The sequence below is a fragment of the Notechis scutatus genome, chromosome 3 (assembly GCF_049901735.1).
Source record: "Notechis scutatus isolate UNSWTSFEM ecotype Mainland chromosome 3, rNotScu1.2, whole genome shotgun sequence".
NCBI lineage: Eukaryota > Metazoa > Chordata > Lepidosauria > Squamata > Elapidae > Notechis > Notechis scutatus.
The window spans coordinates 24,751,270-24,779,267 of record NC_142011.1 but is presented as its reverse complement, the minus strand read 5'-3'; the positions used below and the strand labels follow the sequence as shown (position 1 = coordinate 24,779,267).

Here is a 27,998-nt window from a genome sequence, read left to right as displayed (position 1 = left end):
TTTTAACGTTTACAGTTTTAGTATATTTAATATGGTTTTATGTTGTTTTATTACAGATACTGTTTTAATTCTTGATTGGGAGACACCCAGAGTTTGGTACTGGTATAAGATGGGCAGCTATATAAATGTTTTAAATAAATAAGTAAATACACATTAGGGATACTAACTGTCTACTATACATATTTCAGGAAATTGTGGTCAGCTTGTGTTTATGATTGATATCTAACTTGAGTTTACCATTGTGAAACGGTCTCATTCACTGTTTGAACGTACAATTTTGGTTATTCTTCCACTGTGGCTTCCCAGAATCCCTTCTTGTTGGCTGCTAAAGTGCCTCACTTTTTCACATGAAAATTTCAGACCTACAATTTGGGGTATGAATTAAATCAGCAGTGAGTGTTATAAAGTCTGTGGATTAATTCCAGTCTGTCGAGGCTTTTTTGCCCAACCACATACTCCTGTGAGATCTCTATACAACACTGCTTATTTAGAGGAGAAAAGCCTGAGAACATGGAAGAATGTCACAATTGGGTCATGTTGTTGTCTCATCTAGCTTAGTGTTGTCTATGCTGGCCTCTAACACATTTGAAAAACATTAGTATGGAGAAAGTGGGTTGATGCAAAGAGGCAGTGAAATCTCCAGAGTTTCAAATAAGAATTTTCCCCAGCCCCAATAAGGAAAACTGGGGTCTTTTACAAGCAAATTTGGCTTTTTTGCTTCTAATGTATTCCTTCCTGTTAATAACTTAGGGTTAGGGTCAGAATAATTCATTTCAAGACACATATAGACTCTTTTTATGTTTTTACAAAAATTTTATGTTGCTTTGTCAGACAATCTAATAGCAAAGCCCAGTAGTGACATATACAAGAACAACTAAATGAAAATAACTATAACAGCTGCCTTAAGAAGAATAAGTTAACAATCAAACTGTAGCCACTCTCATGAGTTTTTGCAGTAGAATTAAGAAGATTTAACTGTTCTTAGAAGTATCTAGCACCTTTAGGGAACATGTTTTGCAAGAAAAAAACTTGTTCTCCACAATGTTCAAGAAGGCACCTGAAGACATACATATCTGAAATGGAATTCCAGTTAACTTACGTTATACAAAGGACGCTGTTCCCAAATTATGGTTCAGTGGTCTTGCAACCATCTGTTTAACTATACTAGTCTTTTCCTGGTCAGATTTTAAACTGCAGCTCTTGAAATTCAAATCCACAACAACTTGAAGTGAGTCATCTGAAGAACTGGTTCTCATTGCTCATAACTAGACCTTTCTTCCTCTTGGGAGAATCAATAAGTAAATAAATAATCTGAAAATCTTCCAAAGCAGTGTTTTGCTTTTTAATTCTCCTCCCATACAAATGGCCCAGTTTACTGTTTTCCACTTTTGCTTCTAATGGTACTTCACAACTGATAGCACTCTTACTACAACTGTCCTTGAGATACCAAGAATTGCAGCATTCCCTTGACATGGTTCAAAGGGAACCACAACAATCACCATTCTGACAACTGTGCATTTTACTCTGTTCTTGTTGTGTTTGCTGGGCAATTTCAGAAAACTGGTTGCCATAAGCCATGGTCTCTAGATCTATATCCTTGAGAGACAGGAGGGGAAAAAAGTCTCCAAAAATTCAGCTTTGTCCCTGATCTAAGAACAGGGACAAAGTCTTATATGGAAGAATCTTAAGGTTCCCCTCATTTTTGCCTTCTCCAGTTCCCACAACAGAATAATAAATTTAAACATGATAGTTAACTTTGGAAGTGAATGCTTCACCTGGAAAGAGATTACATTGGGAAAGGATGCAGTATAATTTATTCTAATTCCATGTACATTTATTTATTACCAGAAATATTTATTAGATTTCCTGAGGTGGTGGAACCTCCAGCTAGATAGGAGGGAGGTTTTAAAAGAGAACCAGGCTTAGAATCCTTGCACTGTAGAAAGCGGCATAGACCCGACCTTCCCCAGAATCCCTGAAGCCTTATCTGACTATTCCCAAGGGAATGCAGTCAGTCTTGTGAGATTCTTTTAATATAGGTAACTAGCAGTAAAGTTTCTGCCTGAGACTATTCACAAATGGTTCTGGTTGTTTGTGTCTGCCACCTGCAGTCTTCTAAGCCTTCTAAAACTTTCAAAAGATTTTATTTTCTCCCTCAGTTGCATATTAATTCAAAGTACAGTGTAATCCATTAATAAAAATAAATCCAGAATATAAGATATGCTCTGTATCAATTAAATTGTTTTTCTATTCAAGAATAGCAGGAACTTTGTACATTGATCACAAACAACTCCACGTAATACTTAAAAAATATTTTGCTATGCAGTAGTTCAGTTAATTCTATAACGTAACATGAGTGGTTTGTTAGACTGCTTCATTAGCTCCCCCACAACCATTCCTAATATAATCTCTGAATTATAGCTTAAACTTGCCTAAGTCATGATAAATATTTCTTAAACCTGAAAACTTCATTATATTTAATAAAGAATTTTATTTATGGCATTATTGAAAGATCCAGCAATTTCTTTCTTCCTGGATGATAGTTCTTTCAAAGTAAGATCCAGCTATGTCCTTTTTTTTCAAAGCACTTTGTTCATCTTTATTTGCACTCTTCATGGAATTAATTCATCATACTGGTACCACAGCACAGCAGGATTTCTTCTAAAATTCAATTTCACTCTAATGTTCACTTTATCCACCCTGTTTACACATTAGCTACAATGTACTAAACCAAATTCCAAAGCCAACATTCCTCCCTCCCTCCCAAACCCCTCCCTCCCAATCCGCCAGGTTTTTCTGATTACAGAAACTGCTGGTTCAGGAGAAGATGGGGAAGATGGAAAGGGAGACTTTATTTCCTTTTTGTTGATTTAAGGGGGGGGTGTTGTTATATTTTATTAATCAGTGTATAAACTACCTACGTGAAAATAGTAGACACAGCAACAGCCAAAGCTACACAATGATAAAATAATAATATATAATACATATAATATAATATAGTGCAATAATATATAATTAATATGTAATATAGCATATAATTATGGCTGTAATTGCAATTAATTACAATATAGTAATGAATGTATTTTAGAGCTCCATAACTCTTTAAGGCCCACTCCATGTTATCCCTTTCAGTAGGTGAGGATCTTCAGCTGGCATTAAGTATGCTCTTGATTTTGGCATGCAGAATCTGTGCACAAAATACTTTGAAGATGCCCTGGTTCTAAGTCCAGTATAGGTTTATAGGTGGTAGCACTTTGAGTTGTCTATGAAAATCTATCAGTAACAAGGCAGCTCCTTCAGCAGTGGGTTTACATGCAGTCTGAAGCCTGACCAATGAGGATATTGACCACTTTGCATTATTTATCAATTATTATTTGCAGGCACATGTTCTTACCTTGCTTATCTAGCAGAAGAAATTACTTTCAAAGGGAATAAAGTTTGTAGTTTTGCTGAAATATACTGGTATTCCCTCATCTGGATAAAACCCAGAGAGACTAACACAAAAATTTAGCAGATTAATAATCTCTAAAGCATTTGAATTTTTAATCCTTACAGCCGGAAGAGAGTGATATTTATCATTATTCTTAAAGAACTATGCTTCATTCATGGCCCAATTAATTGGTTCGAAGATAATGTTGTATGATAGTGCTGTGTTCTTACAATGAGCCTTAGAGGATTATAGGTGTGCTTGCATTTCCTCCCTCCTCTGGAATGGTTGCTTCTATTTTATCTTAACCATTGTTTCTTATCCAAAAGAGAAATAATTCTATTGTTGCTCAGAGCATTCATGCCATTTTAGATGTTTGTTGGTTGCATCGGCTGAGTGGAAATGAGGGCAGGTGTTTGAAAGCAGTAGGAATAAAATAGAATAGGATTCTTTATTGGCCAAGTGTGATTGGACACACACAAGGAATTTGTCTTGGTGCAGATATTCTCAGTGTACATAAAAAAAAAACCTTATTTCCATGGTCAGGTTATAAAAGTGAACTGTCAAGACTGGTAAGAACCTGGGGAAGGAGAAATCTGAAGTCATCCTCTCCTTCCTCCTTCTCAGGGGGAATCCTGTAGACAAACAATGATGTCACCACCTCTTATGAATGATGATGCAGTTAGTGCTGCATACATGGTACATTCTCCATACCACTGACTAGGGCAACATCATTTTATGTCACCTTCCTATCCTCACTTCCCCTTGTTCTTTGTGGACTGGGCATGGCTGCCAAAGAAACATTAGGTGCCAAGCTGTGAATAATGTTTTAATTATGGAGAAATGATCTGAAACGTGATCAACAAAGCTACCCCTTTCCTATTTACCCATATTTAAGAATAAGCACGTAATACTCAAATCTAAAGCCAGTTTCAAGGTTCCTGGAACAGCATTCACCACAGAGATAAGGATGGCGCTTTCTCTCCTAGGGTTCTGGAAAGTTTTGAAAATCTGGCTTTGATCCCAGGTCTGGCGTTGATGTTTATGATTTTTCTAAGGCCTCTATTTTGTTTTGTTTGTTTTGTTGATTTTGTTGTTTATTGGATCATTTTAGTCTGGGCTTTCTGTATGATTTAATGCTTGTAACTGTTTTTATTTCTTTTTTCTAGGTTTGAACACCACCCAGAATCCCAGAGTTGGGTGGCTAAAAAAATTATCTAAATAAATAAAATAAATCCAGGGATCACTTTCTAAGAGGAAGAGGAAGGAAGAATATATACATTCAGAACTATCTGCAGCTTTTAACAGTAAATTAAACTAAGATTATGGTTTTAACAATAGTTCCGAAGGATCTTGGATTTTTCTGGAAAGCCCCTTATAAAATTTTGGTATGATGTACACCACAGGTGGTTAGAAATATACTTAAAATTAGTACTAGATAGTTAGATTGTAACCACTAATTGTATACTGGTTCCAATTAATTATATAGGGCAGAGCAAGGAAAGACTTTTTAACAAAATGAAAGTTGTGTGAACATAAGCCAAAACCAGGGGTAGGCAACATTTGTTTTCCCTGGACACTTTAATGTTTCTTCCCAACCAGCTGGCCAGAGGCCTTTCAGTGATGTGGTAACAATAGTAGGAGGTGTGAGGTCAGACTTCTTTGTCTCATTTTTAATGTGTTTGGAGATTTTAAGGGTGAGAATAAGAGTGATTCACCTCTCAAAAAACACATGAACCAGAAAAGACATTTTCTGTAATTTGAGAACCAATAATAATTATAATCATCTCCTTTCTTTAAGACTGAAGGTTCCACATCTACATCTTTGGATGTCATTAAGAGCTAATCATTTATCTTATAATAAATGAATTTAATATGATTAAATTTGTTTGCCATCCATCTGCCATCAAGGCAACTCTGGGTGACTTACAACAGTAAAAGCAATAAAGCCATGTATGTATGTATGTATGTATGTATGTATGTATGTATGTATGTATGTATGTACTGTATAAAATAAAAATAAATATACAGTTAACTCATGAAAGTTAGTGAAAGAGGCTGAATTCGGAAAAGCAACTGAAAATGTATTATATTCTACTTTATAAAAAAGTGTCTTTCCTGTTGTCCCACAGAAATAAATGGGCATTGAGCTCTTTTGCCCATTTGTAAGGATAAGTGGTAATAAAGAGGGAGGGTACAGGTAGCAAAATACAGCAAAATACCTGTGAATGGTTGCCAGGACCTTGCTTTGCCCAACTTTGGTGGTGTGGTACAAAAGGCAAGGAAAACACATCAGCTTTATTTTCAGAAATGACTCTAGCCCAGGGGTTGGCTTCAAATAATTTGACAACCGGTTCTCTGCCTGGTTGCTGGATGGCCGTGGCCATGGTGAGCATGTCCTAGTTGGCCTCCTGCACCACCCTGGGAGCGAAAATGGGCTGCGGGGGGGGGGGTGTTCACCCTCCTCGGGCTCCGAAGGCTTTCCTTGAGCCTCCAGGAGGCTCGTTTACCTTCCCCAGGCTCTGGAGGCCGGAAATGGGCCCATTTCGGAGCCTTTGGGAGGCCCATTTTTGCTCTTCCCAAGCCTCTGCACAGGCTCTGAACTTATCTGTGATCTAAAACTGGCATGTGGGGACTCCTGGGAGGGGCAGGGTGGGGCGGGCAGGGCCAGCCATTCATTGGAACTACCAGTTTGCCAAACCAGATGTTAAATTAACATCCATTTCAGCCAAACCAGTGAGAACCGGCTGAAGCCCACCCCTGCTCTAGCCCCTGTGTTTTATTTCAAGATATCTGTCCAGAAAAACAATCACACAAAAAAGTATAACCTGGAGTAATAGGCAACATCCTGAAAGGCTAATGGTGATGGTGAGAATCATTTGCATCTGATTGTCTTCTGTTTAATTAGTGTTTTCTGATTACACATATTCTGATTATCATTTTGTGATAGCGACAGCTATTTCCTGGCTGGGCAGTGTTTCTTAAACTTTTTTCTTTCAGGACCCCTTCCCACTTTTAAAAATTATGGAGTACCGAAGCGACTTCTAGTTCTGTGGGTTTTATTCATCTATATTTACTCTATCAAAAAATAAAATTTAATGCATTCACTGCCACTTCTCATGATTGCTTAATTACCGTATTTGCCGGCGTATAAGACGACCCGGCGTATAAGACGACCCCCCACCACCACCGGAAACGCCCTCCAGAAATCCCCGGGGCTGCAGCGGCAGGGCAGAGTGCCAGGGGCCGTGGGAAGAGCAGGAAGGCTGCAGCCTCGGGCGGAGCGAGGCGAGCGGGATGAAGCGGAAGCGACGCAGGGGATCCGGGAAGCCAGAGGCGCCTTCGCTGCGTCCAACAAGCATCCGAAAGCCGGCAGTGGATATACCGGCGTATAAGACGACCCCCCCACTTGGAGGCATGTTTTTCGGGGCAAAAAAGTCGTCTTATACGCCGGCAAATACGGTATATTTTAATCTTGCATTGTTTTTCACTATGGTCTGGCAAATAATTTTGAAATTGCAGACCCCTGAGAGAGTTTTGAGGGACCTTTGAAAAACAGTGACCTAGAGGTGGGTTAGCAGAGACATCCCAAAAAATGGACTTTGCAGCTATATTCCATGTCCACATCCCACCCCATGTGATTGTCACATATTTAGGTTCTGTTTAATAGATACCTTCTTTTCTACCCCACAAACATAATTTTCTTGATTAATTTTATTTTTAGATGATGCATAACATATAATGCCTGAAGTTTTCAGCCAGCTTCATATTCTATCCCTTGGTTAAAATATATATGAAGTACTTAGTTATATCCTGCATGGAATATTTATTTGAATTTTTATACTAGTGCTTGCTATGGATAAAGTTAAGGTTTTATTTTCCAGTCTTGTTCTTTCCTTCCTTTCATTTCTTGTACATATTAATTTAATGTGGGGAAATTCATTGAAACGATAACCCTTGCGGTATTCTTGAGGAATTCTGAAAAAGTGCTGAGCCTGTTTTTCCCTCTTTTTCCTCCTTCTTCCTGTTGCTTACTCTAAGGTCTGAACATGGAATTAACAATGGAGTTCTCAAATGTTAAAAAAACTGATTTGGTCATATAAATAATGAACTGTTAATTCTCATAGTCTCAGGGGAAATGGCTTGGTGAGAAAAATAATTTTGAAATTAGATATATATTTAATCCTTGTAAAGAGAACATACCGTATTTGCCGGCGTATAAGACGACTTTTTTGCCCTGAAAAACATGCCTCCAAGTGGGGGGGTCGTCTTATACGCCGGGAGGACTCCGACTCCCACTTCGAGCTTGAGTTGCAGCCGGGAGGGAGGCTGGGGGGGGAGCGGTGTGTGTGTGTGTGTGTGTGTGTGTGTGTGTCACTCGCCACGCGCTGCGCAACCTTTCCCCTCTTCCTTCCTTAGCGGTGTGGGGAGGAGAGGATTCAAGATCCTCACGTGCGGCGTACTTTTCTTTTTCTTTTTTTCTTTTTGCACGCAGGTTTTGCATGCGGGCGGCTGTAGGTTAAGGATGGGGGAGCCCCCGGGTGGGTTATCAGGTTTTACGGTGCTTCCAACATGTGCGAACGGTGGGAGAGCGGAGAAGAGAGCGAGCGAGCGCCCCGCTGTGTGAAATCCTGCCGTCAAAGCAACACTGGGGGAGGCAGGGTATAAATTTACCAGGTTAATGTAGCAATGGTGATTAATGCCCAGAACATTGTTTGCGGGTATTGGGGTGTGTGTGTGTGGTGGTGGTGAGGAGAGGTTGTCCTTTGAATGCGGAAAAGTAGGTGTGACCTTGTGTAGGAAAATAAAGAGATCCTTTTTAGCGTGTTTGGCTTCTTTGCCTCCCCTCGTTCGTTTTGACGTGGAGATAATGGCCTTCGGGCGGGAGGGGAAGAAAACGGTAGCTGGATCATTTCAAATTTCACTTACTCTCCTGCCTCACTTCAATATGTCTGAGCGACTCCAGATACTGGAAGACTTTTGAATGAAAGTGTTACCTCCATTTTTTTTTTTTAAAGAGGGCCACTTGGGGAAAAAAAAAAGATTCTAAGGAATTCCTTGTTTCTTGATTAAAGAGAAGGCATTGAATATACTGTTCCTTGGCAGCCTTTTCAGTGTCCGGGTTTTTGGTGTGTGTGTGTGTGTGAGAGAGAGAGAGAGAGAGAGAGATCAGCTGTATTGAGAAGAGAACGTTTCCTGTGTTCTCATTTTATTTACAACATATTTTACGCTTAATGGTAAGCAATGAAAAATATTTTAAAACTCATTTCTAAACTCCATAGCTATTTGCATATTCTTGGTTCAAAATTGGATTAGCTCATTTCAAAATTGTCCAAAGCAGAAAAGTGCGTCAAAAAAAAAAAAAGTGCAAAAGTGGAAGGTGTGTGGAAGAGGGGGTAGTCTTATACGGCGAGTATATAACAAACTCTATATTTTGAGTGGAAATGTTGGGGGGTCGTCTTATACGCCCAGTCGTCTTATACGCCGGCAAATACGGTATTTCAAATTTTGGCTTGGTTTTGCTTTTAAAAAACCCACTGTAAAACGTATCTGGTCAACTTTTACATGGAAGCTAGAATACACAAATAGGGACAAGTCCACTGCTCAGTGTAAGATCCCAGATTCAGTAACTGTTTCCAAATTAGGATGAGAAGGACTTCTCTGAGAAATGCTGGAGAACTGCCAGCAGCCACTATCTACAATAACATTATCATATCTGGAATATAGGAAAGGAAGGAAGTTAATTAAATGGTCTGGACCTAGATTCATAAACTGTTCATTTGCAGCTACTTCTGTTTGTATATCTAGGGCAAAGGATTTTTGGGGGGTTAGCTGAGGTTAACTGTCCCCACTCAATCTTCAAATCAAGCTCAGCTGCTAATGAGACATCCATGTAGTCTACTTGGCAGCATTATGAGTTGTTTACCTTTGGGGGAAAACATTCTTTCAACTTTGTTCTGTGGCCTAAAACTCAGCTGTGCTTTAGAAATCTCCCATCAAAGGTCTATTCAGACCTGGCCCTTAAACTATTTGCCATACTGAATATTTCAGTGATTTTGTGTGCATTTCTACAGGCATCTATGATAAAATTTCTTGGTATATGTGTTTAAAAATTATTTGCTTTTAATTTATTTTTATTTTCATCCAAAGAAATCAATGTAGAATGAATAGTTTGTATGTTTCCCTATTATTTGATCCTCCTAGTGAGGCTAGGTGAAGCTGAAGAAATGTCAACCAACATGCTTCATGGCTGAGTAGGAGATTAAAACTGGACTTTCCATGATAAATATAATTAAAAATTTAAATTATGCAAGCCTGATGGTTAAAATAAAGGAAATGTACTATATGCAATGATCCTGGTATAATGTTGCTTCCTTGGCTTCAAAGCAGTAGTGGGATTCCAAAAATGTTTACTACCGGTTCTGTGGGCATGGCTTGGTGGGCGTGGCATGGGAAAGATACTGTAAAATCTCCATTCCCTCCCCACCCCACTAACCGGCTTTCCAGCTCCGTTCTTCTGTGCAGGGCAACAAAAGAAGACCCAGCCGATCAGCTGGGACTCGGGAGGCAATGAATAGATGGGGGCGGGGCGAGTCAGAGGTGGTATTTGCCGGTTCTCCAAACTACTCAAAATTTCCCCTACCGGTTTCTCCGAACCTGTCAGAACCTGCTGAATACCACTTTTGCTTCAAAGTATATGTATCACTCATCTATCTCTCCAGAAAAAAAAAAGATCTTACATTAAACTGAGAAATTAAAGGGATATTTCCTGTAGAACTTTTCCATTGAAGAATCCATCTTGGACTATTTACATTTCTATTATAATTTTCTTTTCATACTATAATAAAGATAGTTAAAGCCTTAAAAATGTAAGCACTCCAATCTGTACTATTGCAAGAACTCCATAATTCCAGCATCCCAGTTAGGTGATTAGTGGTTAAAACCTCTGAGAGTATTATTTTCAGAGTACAATTTGTGATCACTGTCAAATGTCAAATTTATTTGGTAATTTGATCCTGTTAGTTTGGGTCCAGCCTTGGAATGAGAGAACAAATCCATCAATTATGATAGACATTCAGATATTTGGAGATGTTTATAATCTGTACTATTGCAAGAACTCCATAATTATGGAGTTGCACTTATAGCTTCTCACTTGTCTCTTCTTCAGATTAGATTCTTTCAGTTCTTTAAGTTTTCTTGTGTACCTTGTTCTGTGGATTTCATGTTATATTTCTTGCAGATCTTTGGATATATTCAAGTTCAGTTCTACCTTTCTTAAACTGGAATAACCAAATCAGTTTTTTTAAAGATTTCATCAGGGCCAAATAAAGTCGTACCATGACATCTTATGTTCCAGATACATCCTTCTGCCTGAATGTTTACAAAGAAACATTTGATAACTTCAAAATTTAGGCTCCTACTTCGTTAGTCCCTAAATAAACTGGAGCCTGAAATTAGAATTTGAAGTTGGCTTTATTTATTTAGTTAGTTTGTTTTTCCATAATACATCCTTATTCTGGAGAATTTAATCGTTCATCCCTAAAGTAAATTCAGCCTTCCACAGAGCGCAGGAGTTGGTGCTTCCAAATTTTTGTCCGAAACCATCTCATAGACTGGAGCATCAATGACATCAACTTGACATTCGTAGGGCGTTAAGCATCTATCTAGACCGCACGGCGGCATTTCGAAAATCTGAGGCTCTATTCCTATCCTTCAACCCATCCACTTTAGGACACAAGGTGTCATCGACGACCATTGGTAGATGGTTGAGAGCCAACATAGCTAAAAGTTACGAATGCCAGTCCATCTCAGTTCCTAAGGGCATTACAGCCCACTCGACAAGGAGTGCGGCAACATCAGCAGCATGGGCCACTCGGGCTTCCATAGACGAAATCTGCAGAGCGGCGACTTGGGCTTCACCATCGCCCTTTGTCAGAAATTATAAAATTGATGTCTAGGCCTGAGCGGATGCTTCATTTGGCAGAAGAGTCCTGCAGAGGGCAGAGGGTCCATAGAGTTTAGGAGTGGATTTCAATCCAGACGTAGTCCCACCCTAAGGACAGGCCAAGCTTTGGTATGTCCCACTTCTGGATGCTCTGAACAGCTCATGGGAGAAAGGGTGTTGGTACTTACCTGATACGCCCATTGTCTGTGAGCTGTGAAGAGCATCCAGCCCCACCCATTTCTTTCCATCTGGTGGGGTTCCGTTCCGGTCAGGGATCTAGATTAGGTGATGAGTTCCAGACTTTGGCACTCAGTCTTCACAAAACTGGGGGACGCTGAGGAGGTGTCCCGTGGAGGAGGAGGAGCGTCCCGGAGTTTTAAGCCCAGCCTTTCCAGAAGAGACTTAAGCACCTCCCCCACTTCTGGATGCTCTTCACAGCTCACAGAGAACGGGCGTATCAGGTAAGTACCAACGCCCTTTTTATTAAGTTTCCAAATTTTAAAAACATAAAATAAAACTTTATACATTGTTATCAACATCAAGACTTCTTTTGCATCTCCTCACATTTTTCAATATATGTATTTACTTATTTCTTTACCATTACATCTTACTATAAATCAATATCTTTTATCCTTATATCTCAATCTTCTCCATGGTATATTTACATATTTACATATTCCCTCATTCTTTCCCTAATTGCCATTTTATTTTATTTTTATTTCTAAACCACTCATACCAGGCATCCCAGGCCCTATAATAAATTGAATCTTCTCTGTCTTTTATTTTCATTGTTAGCCTGTCCATCTCTATACAATCTATTATTTTTTTAATAACCATGTCTTCTGGTGGAACCCTTTTTTCCTTCCAGAGTTGTGCGTACGAAATCCTTGCAGCTGTTAATATATGTAACATAATATATCTATCTGTTTTATTGCATTTTTGTGTTGTTATACCTAATAAAAAGTTTCCGGATTAAATTCAGTTTTCTGATTCGTGATTTCTTCTATCCATTGTCTAATTGTATTCCAATATTTTTTCACTTCCTGGCATGCCCACCAGGTATGAAAATAAGTGCCTTTTTCTTTTCCACATTTCCAACAATTTGGGTCTGAGTTAAACATTTTTGCCAATCTAGCGGGAGGAAGGTGCCATCTGTAGAACATTTTGTATTGATTTTCCTTGTATGCTGTGGATGTAATTAGTTTGTAATTTGATCCCCACATTCTCTCCCAATTTTCCAGGTCTATATTGTGGCCAACATTTTTCGCTCATACCACCATCGTCTCTTTGACCACCTCCTCTTCCATTTTAAAATCTAGTAGAAAGTTATATATTCTTGAAATCATTTTCTTTTCTTGTGCTATTCCTATTTAGCTAAAAGATGTTAACTGATGTAACCAATGTTACCTAGTCTGATAACAAAACATTCAGAAACTAAATTGAAACAAGCTTGGAAAGCAAACCACTGCCAATATCTAAAATCTGAGGTACAAGTATTTTCTATTATTTCAAAGTAGTTACTTTGCCCGTTATGGAGAGCCTTAAATGAAAAGAGTGTATATGAGAGTTTGATTTTTTAATAATAAGTTACTTAAAAATGTTCCCTAATGTTACCATGTTTCTCATATAATAAGGCCGGGTCTTATTTTTTTTTTGAGCCCCGAAAAAAATGGCTAGGCCGTCTTTTCGGGGGTGACTTAATTACCCCCCCTTGCATCTTCGGGCGGGTGGGCGGCGACGGCTTGGATGTTGACCTCGGCGTTGGTGGGGCACTTCGTATCAGGGTCAACGCAGGTAGCACCATATCTGGGTGTGCCACAAAAGTACTTCCTAACGGCAAGCCCCCCCCCCCACCATTCCCCCCCATTTCACATGTTTTAATATAGGCCTTAATTTGGGGAGAGGGACTTAATTTCATTTCATGCCTATAAAACATGCTGGGACTTCCTATTGGGGGAGGCCGTATTGTTGGAGAAACAGGGTATTAAGTAGAATAGTGCAGTTCCATTTGTACTTTGTATATTAAGATTCAATGCTGACTTGATAGCACATAATTAATCAATACTAATAAACTATTATTTACTGAATAAATTTCAATTATCAGGGATCATGTAGCACATTAAGCTACAAACCATGATTTACCAAGCACAGTTGGTTAATTCATATAATATGCTAACCAGAACTAAAGAAACCACATTATGATTTATTGTAATCTGTTAACCAAGCTGTAGTTTTATCAAACTAGCAGATTTAGCATTTGTAATGATGGAAAAAATAATTAGGGAGTAAGAAGGTACTTTTTGCTGGAACCTTTCAGAGGGATTTGGGGGAATAGAAGGAGAATTTTCTGTGAATTTTCTGAATTAAAGGCAAATTTGGGTTAGGCTTTTTCTATGACTGTCCCCTCCCATGATTAAAATGTGTGATACTCAACAGAAAACTCTTAAGAATAACAGAGACAGAGTTGAAAGAGTCCATTTATGTCAGGGATGTCAAACTCACGTCATCACAACGGTATCACATGATGTATCGGGACTCCCCCCCCCCCTTTGCTAATCTGGGCATGGGCATGGGCAGCACGTGACGCATCCAGCCTGTGGGCCAGGAGTTTGACAGCCCTGATTTATGCCATCAAGTTCAACTCAATGTAAGGATCTTAAGAGAAATGGCTTTCAGCTTCTTCAGCCAAAGAAGAGAGCATCACTTCCCTGGAAATAGTTTCTACTACCAAACTGGTCTCTCTGTTAGGAAGTTTTTTTTGATATCTAATAAAAATTTGCCACCCTATAACATAAATATATTATTCTGGGTTTCTCCTTTCTTCTATGCAACATCTTTTAAGGAATTTGAAGAGTGTTATCATATTCAAATACCTTAGTCTGTGCTTCACAAAACTAGCAAAACTAGCAGACATGCCCCAGTTCTTCAGTTTCTTTTCATAGATCTCAGTTGCCCTTCCTGAACCTTTTCCTATTTATCTGAAACTTCAAAATTGGACACCCAGGATTGGACACAATAATTGAAGTGGCATCGGACCAAAGCAGAATCACGCAAACCAATTTATTTCCCATGTTTTGGAAATTATATTTCTTTTGATACAGCCTAAAACTTCATATGTTTTTTTTGGGGGGGGTTTTTTGCAGCCACATCTCCCTGCTGGCTCATATTCAGTTTGTAATCAACTACTATTCCAAGAATTATTATTATTTTTTTGCAAAGGCTCTTTCCAAGCCAAGCATTCCTCATCACATATCTCAGCATTTGATTTTTGTTTCTTAAATAAAGAATATGGGACTTGTATCAGTTAAATTTCCTTTTGTTATTTTCAGCCCATTCTTCTGACTATGGTACCAAGATATTTTTTGTTCTTCTAGAGTGTTACTCTAAATGGCAATATTATGCTATTTGCAAATTTGATAATCATTCTTTCCACCTCTTAATAGAAGACTCAGGATTCATCATTTTGGCACATCAATGATGTTTCTTTGCAATTTGATGAGGAATCATAGATGGCCCTCTCTGGGTACGATTTTTAAGTCAGTTATAATATATCAATTTAATTGTCATGCCATCAAGCCCACACTTAATTAATTTGCTAATAAGCATTCCTTGAGCTACTTTGATAAATGTTTTGCCAAAGTAAATCTTATTGGAAATCATTGCTAACCTGGTAATTAGTGTACTATTTTTAAGGTGCTTATAGATCTTTATGATTTTCCCTTGAATTGTCCCAGATATTTATCACTCTGTATGTTGTCTGAATATTGATATCAAAATGGTTTATAATTTGCCCCCTCTTTTTTAAGATAGTGGACAAGCTGTCCTTCAGTAGTCAAGTACGTCTTTTCTCAAGAATAATACAGCCAAAGGGTCAACTAATTTCTTCAGTACCTTAAGGTACAGTCCATATGATCACAAAATATTTTGTTAGAAAAGACCGACCAAAAGTAGCAGTTGAGAAATTCTTTCTCTTTTGTTACCTAATTAATATTTTGCTGCTTTCATTGTCCTTTCATTTTGAAAGTATCTAAGGATGTCCTTTTTGTTACTCTTAGCATATTTGTTTAACTTCAGCTTGTTCTAAGTTTGGATTCTCAGTATCATCTCAACATTCCTGGGTTACCTAGTTGTACTTTTCTTTTGTGACCTCTTCCCATTTCCTTCATCTATCCTTTTTTGTTCCCAGATCTTCTTCCACGTTTTTACATAGTTCTTCATTTTTCATACTCACAATTTGCAATAGTGCGTTTAACATCTCTTCCTTAAGAGAGTCCAACTTGATCTACTTTTTATATTAACTTGTCCTGCCCTGGGATCTTACTCATCAATACTCTGAATTTGTGTTTTCACCCCCTCCCCCCCGTTATGTTCTGTTTTACTTTCCTTAAGCGAGTTCTTAAGGAAAGTAAAACAGAACATAACAGGGGGTGAAAACACAAATTATAAGATCACTTCATCCAAAATTCTTGCTGCAGTACTTTTTATTTTAGTTACTAAATCTTCTCTATTGATTACTATTAGATCAAAGACAGCTGATTAACTTGTATCTTTCACCAACTCTGGAGATAGTACAAAAATTTTAGAATATTTAATTGTGATGCTGTTTATAGTGTTGTAAAGTTCATTTCTGCACAGTCTACCGGCTCTCACTGTTTTTATCAGCACATGTGCAAATCCTCCCTTTTAAAAATATGTATAATGTTACAACCCTCAAAGAAAAGAGGCAGGGCTTGTGTCATGATATCATGATTACATCACTCTGACTTCCCTTTAACCTTGAATTTTGAATGAACTTTTGGTTCATTCATTAGTATCTTTGAGCAGAGATCAATTTTTAACATACAGTATAAATTTTTTCTATTCTGTTTCTGTACTTTTTTAACAAATTGCATCCTTTGGTTGCTGTAGTTTAGATAGAAAACACAATATCTTTTTTTTAAATTATGTATGATTGGGAAGCTGTTCCAGTTCTGATATTTATAATTATTATAGGTCTGGCATTGAAATAGCCAAACGAGGAGTTCTACCCCCAGTAGAACTGCAATATATAAAATAATTGCAATATATAAAATAATTTAAATATATATTACCCACCTCAAATATATATTAATCTATCGGACATTACTTTTTTTGGTAAATAACATAGGCCAACTTTTAATAATGGTATCACAATATATTTACTAATCTCACAAAGTTTTGTAGCATTTAAAGAAATAATGTTTGGGAAAACACAAAGTTAGGAGCTTTAGAGTTTAATTTCCAGTTCCGTTGTTGACTCTGTGTGACCTGGGAACAGGGTATTTCTAGGCAGTATTCTAGAGCCAAAGGCTAATGATTTTGTACTTGCATATAAATTATGTAGCTTAATGAATCTAAATGAAACTAGAGAGCAGAGTGCATCTGAATTCAATTAACTACAAACATAATTGTTCGCAATGGGATATACTCATATCTACCACTTTACATTTTATGTAACTGTTCATTGTTAATTTTCACAGTAACTTAAATCAAGAAGGTTCATATTTTGAGTCACTTTACTCCATCAAAGTGTTTACCATTATTGTGTAAGGTTCTGCTAATGCAACTTCCTCTATTCTGGTGCCTTGCATATATGTTGGATGTATTTCCCCATAATTCCCAGCAAGGTTGGGGAAAATTGTAATATCAGATCTATCAGTTTTAAATTAGAATCTCATTTCAGGGCGCTTATAGACAATTGTGCTCTCAACACACATGACAGCATGCCTGATTAAGTACCAATCAAAAAACATAATTGGAGATAGACTCTGGGGGCATTTTAATACTCCTTTCTTGAATTACATTGCTACTTAGTGACTTTAATTACATTATATGCCTGTGGATTTAGTGGATGCAGATAGAACTGTAATCCATTTGGGGTTTTGAACAATTATAAGGCTGCAAGTGATGAATGCATTGGATATTATTTTTTTGTAGGGTACGTTGTTGATCATGTTAAATTCTTCTTTGAAAACTTGGAAGCATGGCTGTTACCTTCAAAATCTATATTGCTGAACTTAAGCAGGAGCTTTCGTGAAGGGGAAGGGCAGCAGGGTAAGGAGGGGTGAGATTAAGAACCACTTTTCATCCTGCAATCCAAAATCCAGTTTTCCTCTTTTCTTGTAAACAGACACTTGACCAGTCATAAGCATGAGATGCAAGAATAGACATAGACATTGCCTCTGTTTTGCACTAAATGAAAATGTCTTAATAGTGGGCTTTCACAAGTGCTGACATAATTAACATTATCACAGTTTAGGGAGTTGCCTTTACCAAGCCAGATCATTAATCCTTCTAATTCAGTATTAACTATGCTGGCAGTCTCTCCAAGGCTGGTTTCCTGACTGTGTCTATTGATGCAGGAATATTAAACCTGCTTTAATGGCAAAAGGGCGCACTGTGTCCATTACAGATCAAGCCATATGCTACAACTTATACTTCTCCTATTACATATATTAGAAAGCAGAGGCTTCCTTCTATAGGTTAGGTGAGCCACTCTCATATTCTGCATCCCTTAAGTCAGTGACTTTTTACCTCAGTAACTTGCTCTCCCCCTCGTCATTCCCTATGGTCATTGCCATGCCATCTGTTACCTTTCGACTGTTGAATGCTGTATCTTTATCTCAGAGCCTAGGTAGTCATCTGCAGCTTAGGTAGCTGAACAAAGGCCCACAAGGGTAAATCAAAAGGTGAGCTGGTTCAAGCCCTACTTGGAACCTTCCATATGCTTTTAATCCATTAGCAGCAGTAGGAACCTTTTGAAGTTGCTCTCCTCCCCTTCCCACTTCCCAGCTGTCAGCTCCTAAGTTCTGCTCCTTTGCACTGATGGGGAGTACTCTTCTATAAAAGCACAGTCATGCTTTTGCCTTAATGTTGCAGCCCCAGGGGAGCTAGAGTGACGACAGGTCTAACAAATGGTGCAATCTGCTCTGTACAGCTGTAAAACAGAACATTAGATGGGATGGGATACGGTGGGGGAGGGGGGAATACTTTCCTATACTGCTCGAATTGGGTGTATCTGTATGACTGCAGTGAAAACTCATGAAACCACCAATGCAAAATAACGAGATCTGTAAAAAATGCATTAATTTTGCGACGGCCAGAATAGCTGCAGGAGTCTACTTAAGAAATAGATAGTTCCTTCATCTGAAGTAAGCTTGTGTTAAATTTGGGATCTCTTTTTAAAAACACAAACTAGCTCTTCGAACATGCAGAGTGGTGCTTTTCATTGTGATTGAATAGGTAAAAGATATAGTACATTTTTTTGAGAGTCTGGCAAGAACAAGAGTAGAATATATAGCCCTCTTTCCTTTTCATCATAAATTTACCTCAGCAGTATAAAGAGAAGAAAACTGAATAAGTAAGGAATGATTAATTTGTCTCTCGTACTAGAAAAGGCCAGTGCAATTTCAGTGTGAAGTATAATGGTGCAAGAGGAGAAATTATCACATTTGTCCCCATCACATGATATAACTAACTTCTTGTTTTCTACAACTGTATAAGTATATTCAGTGCTCAAACCTGAACAAATGACTTTGTAGGAAACATGTTGTTCTCATTAACTCCTTTGTTTCTTACCTAATTGCAGAGGTGTTAATCAGATTTCTGAGGAATTATGTACCCTTTAGAACTATGAGTTTTTTTAAAAAACTGAATAATCAGCAAATAATATTTGAAAAACTCAAGCAGTAAATATCAATATGTATTTTTTAAGATCTGAGAACCAGTTTGGTCTAGTGGTTAAAGCATCAGACTAGAAAATTGGAGGTGTGAGTTCTAGTTCCACCTTAGGCGCAAAGCCATCTGAATGATCTTGGGCCAGCCACTTTCGCTCAGTCCTAGGAAGGAGGCAATGGCAAACCACTTCTGAAAAAAACCCTTGCTAAGAAAACTGCAGGGAGTTGTTCAGGCAGTCTCTGAGAATCAGACACAATTTAATGGAAGAAAAAATATTTAAAATCTGCTTGTCCTTGTAAGAAAATTATGAATGTTATAAGGAGGCATACTTTGTTAAGATTGGGAGGGGGGAGAAGAGTTGATGAATTGAATTTAAAGAACCCTTCTCTTTCTTTAATACTGACTGCAATTAGAGTAGTTTGGATAGTTACTAGGCAACACTAGATGAATAGATTAATTCAGTAATTAAAATGATTGTATCAAATGTAGATTCATAAAGAGTAAAAAGCTTGACTACTGGTGACTACATGGCCATGGCTTCCTTGTACCTTTCTTGATAAAATTATAAAAGTGGTTTCTAATATTACTTCCTGGGAGATTTTGTAACTTTCCATTCATTGGTGTCTCCTTCAAGGAAGTTCAATGACTTCTGTACCTGCTTGGCCTATTTTCAGATCAGCCAGGAATATTTCAGCAGAGTCTCCAAATTTCAAAATATAGTTAGTTACAGTGTTAGCTAGCAGGGGAATTTGTCCAGATCCATCCCTGAAAATGCTGCATGTTGTGTATTTGCTGATTTTGGAGAAAACTGTGATGAAAGCCAACCAGGTAACATTAGAAATGGTGTCTAATTAATTAGCTTGACATTAAATGTCCTGATCACAGTAATATTTTTTTAAGGGAGAGTCTCGTATTTCTCCACCTTGGGAACTTTAAGATGAGTGGACTTCAACTTCCAGAATTCCCCAGCGAGTATTAAAGTCCACCCATCTTAAAGTTGCCATGGTTGACAAACACTGGTCTATTTGTTTAAACCCAATTCTGCAAAAATGAATCCTGCTTAGATCCTATTCATTTCTGAAATAAATTGACTGAGCATGTTAACCTGGATTTTCCCATTTAATAGTGTCCTCTCTTTAAAAAGCCATGCCGTTAAGAGCTTTCCTGTTTAAAACCGTGTGGTGACTTGCAGTCTTCTCTAGATAAAATTATATGCATTGGAAAGTAATGGTAATACTAGAATTCATGCCTTGCTCCTTGTGGCATTTAAGCAATATATAAATGTAATCATCTGATGGCAAAATCCAGGATGTACGGGAAAATATTTAATCAAATATAGTTGTAATCTCCAAGGAAAGTCAGTGCTTGATTTTTAATTCAGCATTTTCCCCTTGACGAAAACTTTTTTTGTGTGAATGTTATTTATGTAGAATTTATATGAAGGCTGGGTTTAAGTAATCAGCTTTAATATTTGTATTCCTAGGGAAAAAAGTGGAGACATTAGCAAGCGTGCATAATTAATGAATAAATTATCTGGGTCCCCCCCCCTTTGCTTTCCTCCAGGTATAAGGAAATGCTAGATCTAGTGACACCACCCAGCTTGACTGTAAATAAAGAATATCTTGACATTCTGAAGCTTAACCTTTCTAACACTTATGCTACGGTTCCAGATGACATAGAAGGTAAGTTGACAATTCTGCTTCAACTTCAGATGCCTAGCTGTAAGTGCATAGATAGAGTTGTAAAAGGCAGAATGAACAAGCAAATGTCCTTGGTTTGTATCAATTTTTTCTTTGAAATGGGAAGAAAACCAGAGTTACCATTTCTGTGGATTGTTCCTAGTTGTGGTTCTCTTCTGGATGAAAGAGGTATATGCTCTACTTTTTGATTGCGTGGAAGATCTTCATTCTTCTAAGTCCAGCTCCTCCTTTCAGCTTTTCTAATTTATAGACCATTGAGTAAGAAGCTCTAGATAAAGCAAAGATATAGCTGGTCAGAATTGGTAGCATTAGGTTGAGATCAAAGAGGAGTTCAAATATGGCTTTTGTTTGTTTGCTGATTTTAGGCTAGGACAAAGTAAAAATGTCTGAGGAAAGATTTTTATTTAAATGTGAAAATAATGAGATTTAATATGGCTGCTATGAGTAATTGAAAGCCTCTCATAGTATTGCTTTGCATTTCTAATGTCAACATTAGCTCAAAGGTTATTTTAGTTATTATCCGATGTCAGAAAAGTAGCAGATTTTAAGAATGCATTTATTGTTGGTTTCTCTGATTTTGGCCTTGGGCTTTGTATGCTCCAGCAGCCTCTAAAAATAATGGGACTTTAATTTCCAGTCTTCCCTGCTTTAAATATTGTCCCTAATTTTTATTTGGGGAAGCTTCAGAGGATGCCTTAAACATTATGCCAAGTTCCTCCAGCTTCAGTTCTCTTGCTGAACGTTTCTGCATTTAGCATATGAGTATACATAATCAACTTTGACTGTTATACAGTTGCAGGTAAATCTATAAATATACTTCATCTTCATTTGTTTCAGTGCATGTAAATATGCATGAATGTGCATATTCTAAAATGTTGAATGTGTTTGGATTTCAGTTCTTCCATCACCTTCATAGAAACCCATTAGGAAATAGACCCATTATACAATATCACTGATTTTGGTCATGCATAATTTAGAGGCGATGTGGACAGAGGAAAGGATGGTACAGTGGTATTTTGAATCATTCCTGTCTATTATAGGATATGCTGATGCTGCTCTTACAAATATGGCTTTTTGAGAGATCAGGAATCCAAACCTGACAGTCTTCTAATTACTTTTCATTCTCTTTCTTTCACACTCACAAACACAGACACACAGACACACACATATACACAATCTTTCTTCCAAACTGCGGTTTGAAGTTTCATGCTTGGCAGATATTAAGACACATTCTTTTGGCATTTGAGGTTAGGCAATGGAAATTTATTTGCCTTACTTAGCCCAGTTCCCGTTTTCTCTCTTCACTTGGACAGTATGAAAAAATAATGGGGGTAGGAAAAGAAGATGGAATGTTAAATCTGTTTTTTAAATTATTGGCAAACGATGTTGCTGGACTAGTTTTTGCTACTACAGTTCTAGCTATTGTTTGCTAGAATTAAAAGTCCAACTATATGTCCATTGAAAGGGAGATGACAGAAGCCCCTTGCTTATTAAGTAGAATGATTAACTCTTGGCGTGCAAATATGTCTAACCTTGCAGCCATAATATATTTGACAGAAACCCAGGATCACAATCTTCCTTGTAGGTTTGAAAATATTAATAATTTTGAGCAGACATTGTTTTCTAAATTGCTGTCATGACTTCTACAGTAATGTGTCCTTTTCTTTCCCCACGAAGAAAGTCCAAAGCTATTTTACCTGATGAGACTACAATTGTACCCTTATTCAATTTCCATAATTGTGCACCAGTCAGCCATTAATTGGAAATCCTGATCATAGATAGGTATACTTTTAATACTGGCAACATGGCATGGTTTGCTGCTTTGCATGAGTAAATCTCACTGGATCAAATGGGAAGTAAATATTTCCAGATGAACTAGTCATCTAGTTTCCAGATTGATTTTTCAATCTATTTCAATACTTTGGACTTTATAAGTGCAGTAGAAGTTAGAGTTACCCAGGGGTGGGATCCAACAGGGTTAAGTATCGGTTCGGTGATTTATGAGGTTCGGTGATTTATGATGTGCTTCCCTGCAGGCAGCGTGAGCACGCCTGTAAATCGTCATCGGCATGCTGCGTGCAGAGAAGCAGGCTTTGAAAAAGCCCTTTTTTCCTGCTTTTTTAACTGCAGCTGTGCCTTGTGTGGCAGCTGAAGTTGAAAAAGCAGGAAATAAAGGTCAGGTAAGAACCCGGGCAAAAATATCAGCAGACATAGAACCAGTTCTGTGTCTGCTGCTCTTCAGAGCTACCGGTTCTACAGAGGTGGACAGAACTGGTAGAAACCCACCCCTGGAGTTACCTTGTTGTGGCATCAAAAAGGAAGGTGGCTTAGAGAAAAATTGTTTGTACAATCAGTGAGATAATAGTATTGAACTGAAAAAACAGTAAGCTAAACTTTCATAATTAGCATCTATTACAAGTGGCTTTAAAAGAAACTAAAATAATTAAAATAATATTTAGAAATCTAAAATTCCAAATAACTTTTCAGTTATTTTTATTTTGTTTCCTTTTTAAAAAAGGAAACATCAATATGTTCAAATTTAGCTAGTGAGAGAATACAAGCTTTCATCCCAGTACTTATAAATCAGATATTTGTTGGCAGAGAGGGGAAGGCAATTTAGAGCAAAAAGGAACCTTAAAAATAGTTGGTTGAAATTGTGGTCCCTGAATTAAAAGAAAGAAAGAGGTTGGTATAGTTAAAATAGAGATCTAGAAACAAATATTAAATGGTAGAATAATTAAAAGGAAATATTGGAGAAAGTAGAAAACCGTCCATGAGATTCTTTATATCAGCATTAAATATGTCAAAATGCTAATTTACCATATTAAGCACATTCTTATTAATTTAACATTTGCAAAACAAAGGCAGCTTGTAAAGGGAAGGCTACTGTAAATGGAATATCCATTATAAATTAATTAGCATTTTGAAGAAAGTTAACAGTACAATTTAAAAATCCAGTTGAGAACAGGAGTCTACTGTAGTAGAGTTACAAGTTGCCTAGGAATCCAACTCTCTTTATGTTTTGCTTTTGTTGCTGCTTTGGCAAAGTAGTCACCAATTTATTTCATCTATCCTCTGCCTTCAAAAGAAAGGTAGCAAGATATGAGAAAAGTGAAACAAACTCAGAATGATATAATATTCTGAGAGATAATTATTTTACATTGCAACACATATAATTGATCAACGAGGGATTTTTCAAGAACGAATATCCACAATCAGACTGGCAAATGGAAATTATACATTGTGCTTTGCCAGTGAAAATAGTCTTGAGATTTAAATTGCTAGTTTGAGTTGACCTTGCAAAAAAAAAAAAAAAAAAAGGCAGGAATCATCATCATCATCCTTAATCAAAAGCAGAATTTTTGTATTTTTTTAGATAAAGATTTACAGTTACTGGAATTATTTGCAAAGAAAATTTTTGATAGAGATGTGAGATGGCTGAGAATATTAAAGCCCTACTTCCAACAATTTAAAAGCTTAAATGGTTGTCTTATTGTTTTGTGCCATTTTAGAAATTGTTAGCAATGCATTTTCAAACATGTCTTCACTCATGATGACTGGAGAGTTTGTTTTGTTTGGGAAAAACAAGAGAGGAGGGGAGAAGGCAACTTTTTTTTTTACTGTTTTTTATGTTTGGGATTATTCTGAGAGTGGTTGAAAACTATGAGCCCTATTTGGTCACAGTGTGTTTCACTATTGTGAATACATATTGAAGCTGTTCCCAACTATTTACAGCTTTCTGAGAGACCCGTCTTGCTTTATGACAAAACCATAACCCATATATACAGATTACAGTATGATGACAATGATGCTATTCTATCCTATCTGTGCCTGAGCTGAAAATTAGATCATTCCAACAAGAGTGATATCTTCTATGGTACCCAGAAAATGAATGTAGATTTATGCATGACGAATCTTCTTTATGTATCAATACAAAGTATATGGTGTTTAAAGCAAAGGGTCAACTGATACTGTCTTGACCATATGTTGGTACAATACATGAGTGCTTTGTTTATTGGTGGCCATAAGGTCTCTTCAAATTAGAACTGAAAAATTGAATTCAAACTACCTAATTTTTGAAATAAAGCTATAACTACAAACAAAGAAGTAAACGCCTATTATCCATTTTAACTTATATCCAATATATCCAAATTGTTTGGTTTTCTGAATGGTTAAGGTAGAGATGCCAAAAACAGATGTTGAATAATTTCCTAAGAATTGTTCAGTGTATTTGCTAATGGCTCTGAATTTTGTCCTGCTAGACTCTTGTAGGCTGTAGATGGATACTTTCAAGCCCTTGTGAGATAAGTAAATTCTAATGGTTTGAGAACTCTTTGAGAATGCTGATGACTTTGTTTCTTCATTTTACTAAATGACTTATCTAAGTAGCTTAAATGTTTACCATTAATATGTTCCCTTCAAAGAACAGACACACCATTGTCTCTCATTTAAGTACGGATACTTTCTTTAGCTGAGTCCAGATATATTATATTAACATAACCCATAACCCTGAGAACAATTATGAATGTGATTATTATTCTTGTACTGCAATTATTCAAAGATCTTGGCAAGCAATGAACAAATTATTTTATTGGCATTAATACAGTTGATGGTGTTAACTGTGCAAATTTTGTTTTACAGGCAACCAGAAATCTGCACCTCAACATTCTTTTCATCTCTACACTACCAAGTAAGAGAGTTATATTGAATGATTGCTGACAGAATTTGTTTTTAGGGATTGTCAGCCAGTTGTAGAAATATTCTCCTGTGATTTCTCTGAGATTAATTCTGAGTAGAAATGATAAATTGATGCTAATCAGTATGAGCATAAATAGATACACATGCACACACAGAGAGAAAGAGATCTTATGAAAGCAAATTATTATTTTGGTAATGTCCACATATCACAGCAAATGTTATCATATAAGCATATTGCCTTCATTGACAGGGAGTCTTCCTTTATCTGCTGGTTGTTCAATATGTTGGGCTAAAAATCCCCAGAATTTTTAGTCTCATTATAGTTTGATTATGTATGCTGGAAATTAGGGGGAATTTCTAATCTGGCATATATAATAGGCACCAAGTTGTTGACGAGTACATAAATAGAAAATATTACGTCATCTACCATGGGTTTAAACAAATTCAGATTATTTAGCAAACTTATTTTATTATTGAATTAAATGTACCCAAGTTTCATTTCAACGTTTCATAGATTAGTCATGCAAATGTTGTTTCTCCTAATCATTTTTATGAGACGAGTTGATCCAAACTTTCTTAAAGGAGGCACTATTGGTTTGGCCGTCTATGTTTACAAGCCTAAGTTAGTGTTAAATTTTGAGCATTAATGTCTGACCAAATCTATGCTCTTTGAAAGAAACTGATTTTTCTGAATCCATTTTGGTCAAGGATCAGAGCTGGTTGTGGCAGAGTTCACTACTCTGCGAGAGAAGTAAAGGAATGTTATCTTGCTGATTTTCTTTGACCTCTCAGTAGCTTTGATATAATTGAACTAGCTGTCTTTTTTGGATAGGTCAGGACACAATTGCTTTGTAGGAGTTCCATTCTGAATTGGATGTTTTTAGAAGGCAACTCCGTGTGCTTTGACTTTAGCATACACAAATTCCATCTTCTGTTTAAAATCAGAAATTGCTGCATGAAATCATTCAGAGTATAATAGGCATTACCATCAGCCTCCTTATGGCATGTATTTTTTTTCCTATGTACAGCTTTATATGTCTTTGTTTTTGATAGAATTCTACACACCTGTGGTAATGAATATTAGACCAAAGCACTGTCAATCAAAACCAAAATATTGCTAATACTTTGTGGAATCTATAATCATCACTAGTATGGCCTTATGGAATAAAGTGCCTTTTGAACAGTTTTGACTGATATGCCAATCACAATACTTTCTAAAATTGGAAAGCTGAATTACTTCAATGGATTGCAATAGGGCTGCCTCTGAGATTGGCCCAAAACGATAGTGCAAAATATGGATCTGACAATTTCAGGATTGTAATAGAATTACTGGTATAATACCAAATATAAAATGTTTACCCAGAGGAAAGGTGACCATGAATTTAAAATAATAGCCTTTCCCAAACAGAAAATTAGATTAAATTAAAAAAAAAAAACCTTTTAACTTTCCATGACTATTTTTACAGAGAATATACAGTAAATGCTTCCACTTTAAAGATAAATTATTTGAGGGAGGAAAAGCTATTTTTCCTTTCCAATAAACACATTAGTTATTCATATCATTTCATAGTCATTGCCGAAAGTGATCAATTGATATAAATATTTTTCTTCCTTTCTTGATTAGAAATTATCCCCATATAGTAACAGTTCCATCCTTTGCAACAATGGCTACTTATGGGCAGACTCAGTACAGTGCAGGCATCCAGCAAACTGCTGCTTATACTGCATATCCACCCTCTGGACAACCATATGGAATTCCTTCCTATTGTGAGTAATGCACTTGTTAATAAGAAAAACTTGGCTTTCTTAATTGTTTGCATTTCAATTTGATTTACAATTATCTGGATAAGTCTGTAAGTCTAACTCAGGGGTCTTCAAACTTAATAGCTTTAAGACTTGTGGACTTCAACTCCCAGAATTCCTCCTCCAGTCATGTTAGCTCAGGAATTCTGGGGTTTGAGGTCCACAAGTCTTAACTTGCCAAGTTTGAAGACCCTTGGTCTAACTGCATCAATATCTCTTAAATTGGAAAACCAAAAGATTATTGCAGTATGCTATTGAAAAGGCTATCTCAGAAGAGTATCTGAATGGTTTAATTCAGGATTTTTCATACAATGTTCTCAGACCAATTAATTGACTGATATAAAACTGGTAATAAAACAAAACTTGTGATTGTTGTAATTTATGCATGCTAATTTATATATTGGAGTTATTTGATTTTTCTCTTCGTTTCGTATGGATCTCCGTCAAGTTCTCATGGAAACCTAGAATTGCACACAACCCAGTTTGAAAAATCCTGCTTTAGTTGATGCAAGATTCAGCAGCTAAGCTGCTCATCAGTTCATGACACCAGGGTCATATTTTATCTGTCTTAAAATATTATTTATGCAATATTGTTGCCAGTACTAGTACCAATCCAGTAGAAAATTGGGAACAGCTTTGATGCCTGACCCAAAGTCTATTATATTTTACATTTGCCTATTTCCCTTGTGACAAAATTGCAGAGAATGGGTGCTTGCTTTTGAGTCTCTGC

At 37.0% G+C, this 27,998-nt stretch overlaps 1 protein-coding gene across 3 annotated transcripts in view; it reads left to right on the top strand.

The window, feature by feature from the left end:
• Positions 1-27,998, top strand: part of EYA2 (EYA transcriptional coactivator and phosphatase 2) — a 126,089-nt gene that overhangs the window by 40,830 nt on the left and 57,261 nt on the right. For all 3 annotated transcript variants that reach the window (XM_087959330.1, XM_026665009.2, XM_087959329.1), the window contains exons 2-4: positions 20,631-20,749; positions 25,409-25,457; positions 27,090-27,232. In XM_087959330.1, the coding sequence (XP_087815456.1) occupies positions 20,641-20,749; positions 25,409-25,457; positions 27,090-27,232 (301 nt within the window). In that variant the 5' untranslated portion in view covers positions 20,631-20,640. The remainder of the gene's footprint in view (positions 1-20,630; positions 20,750-25,408; positions 25,458-27,089; positions 27,233-27,998) is intronic.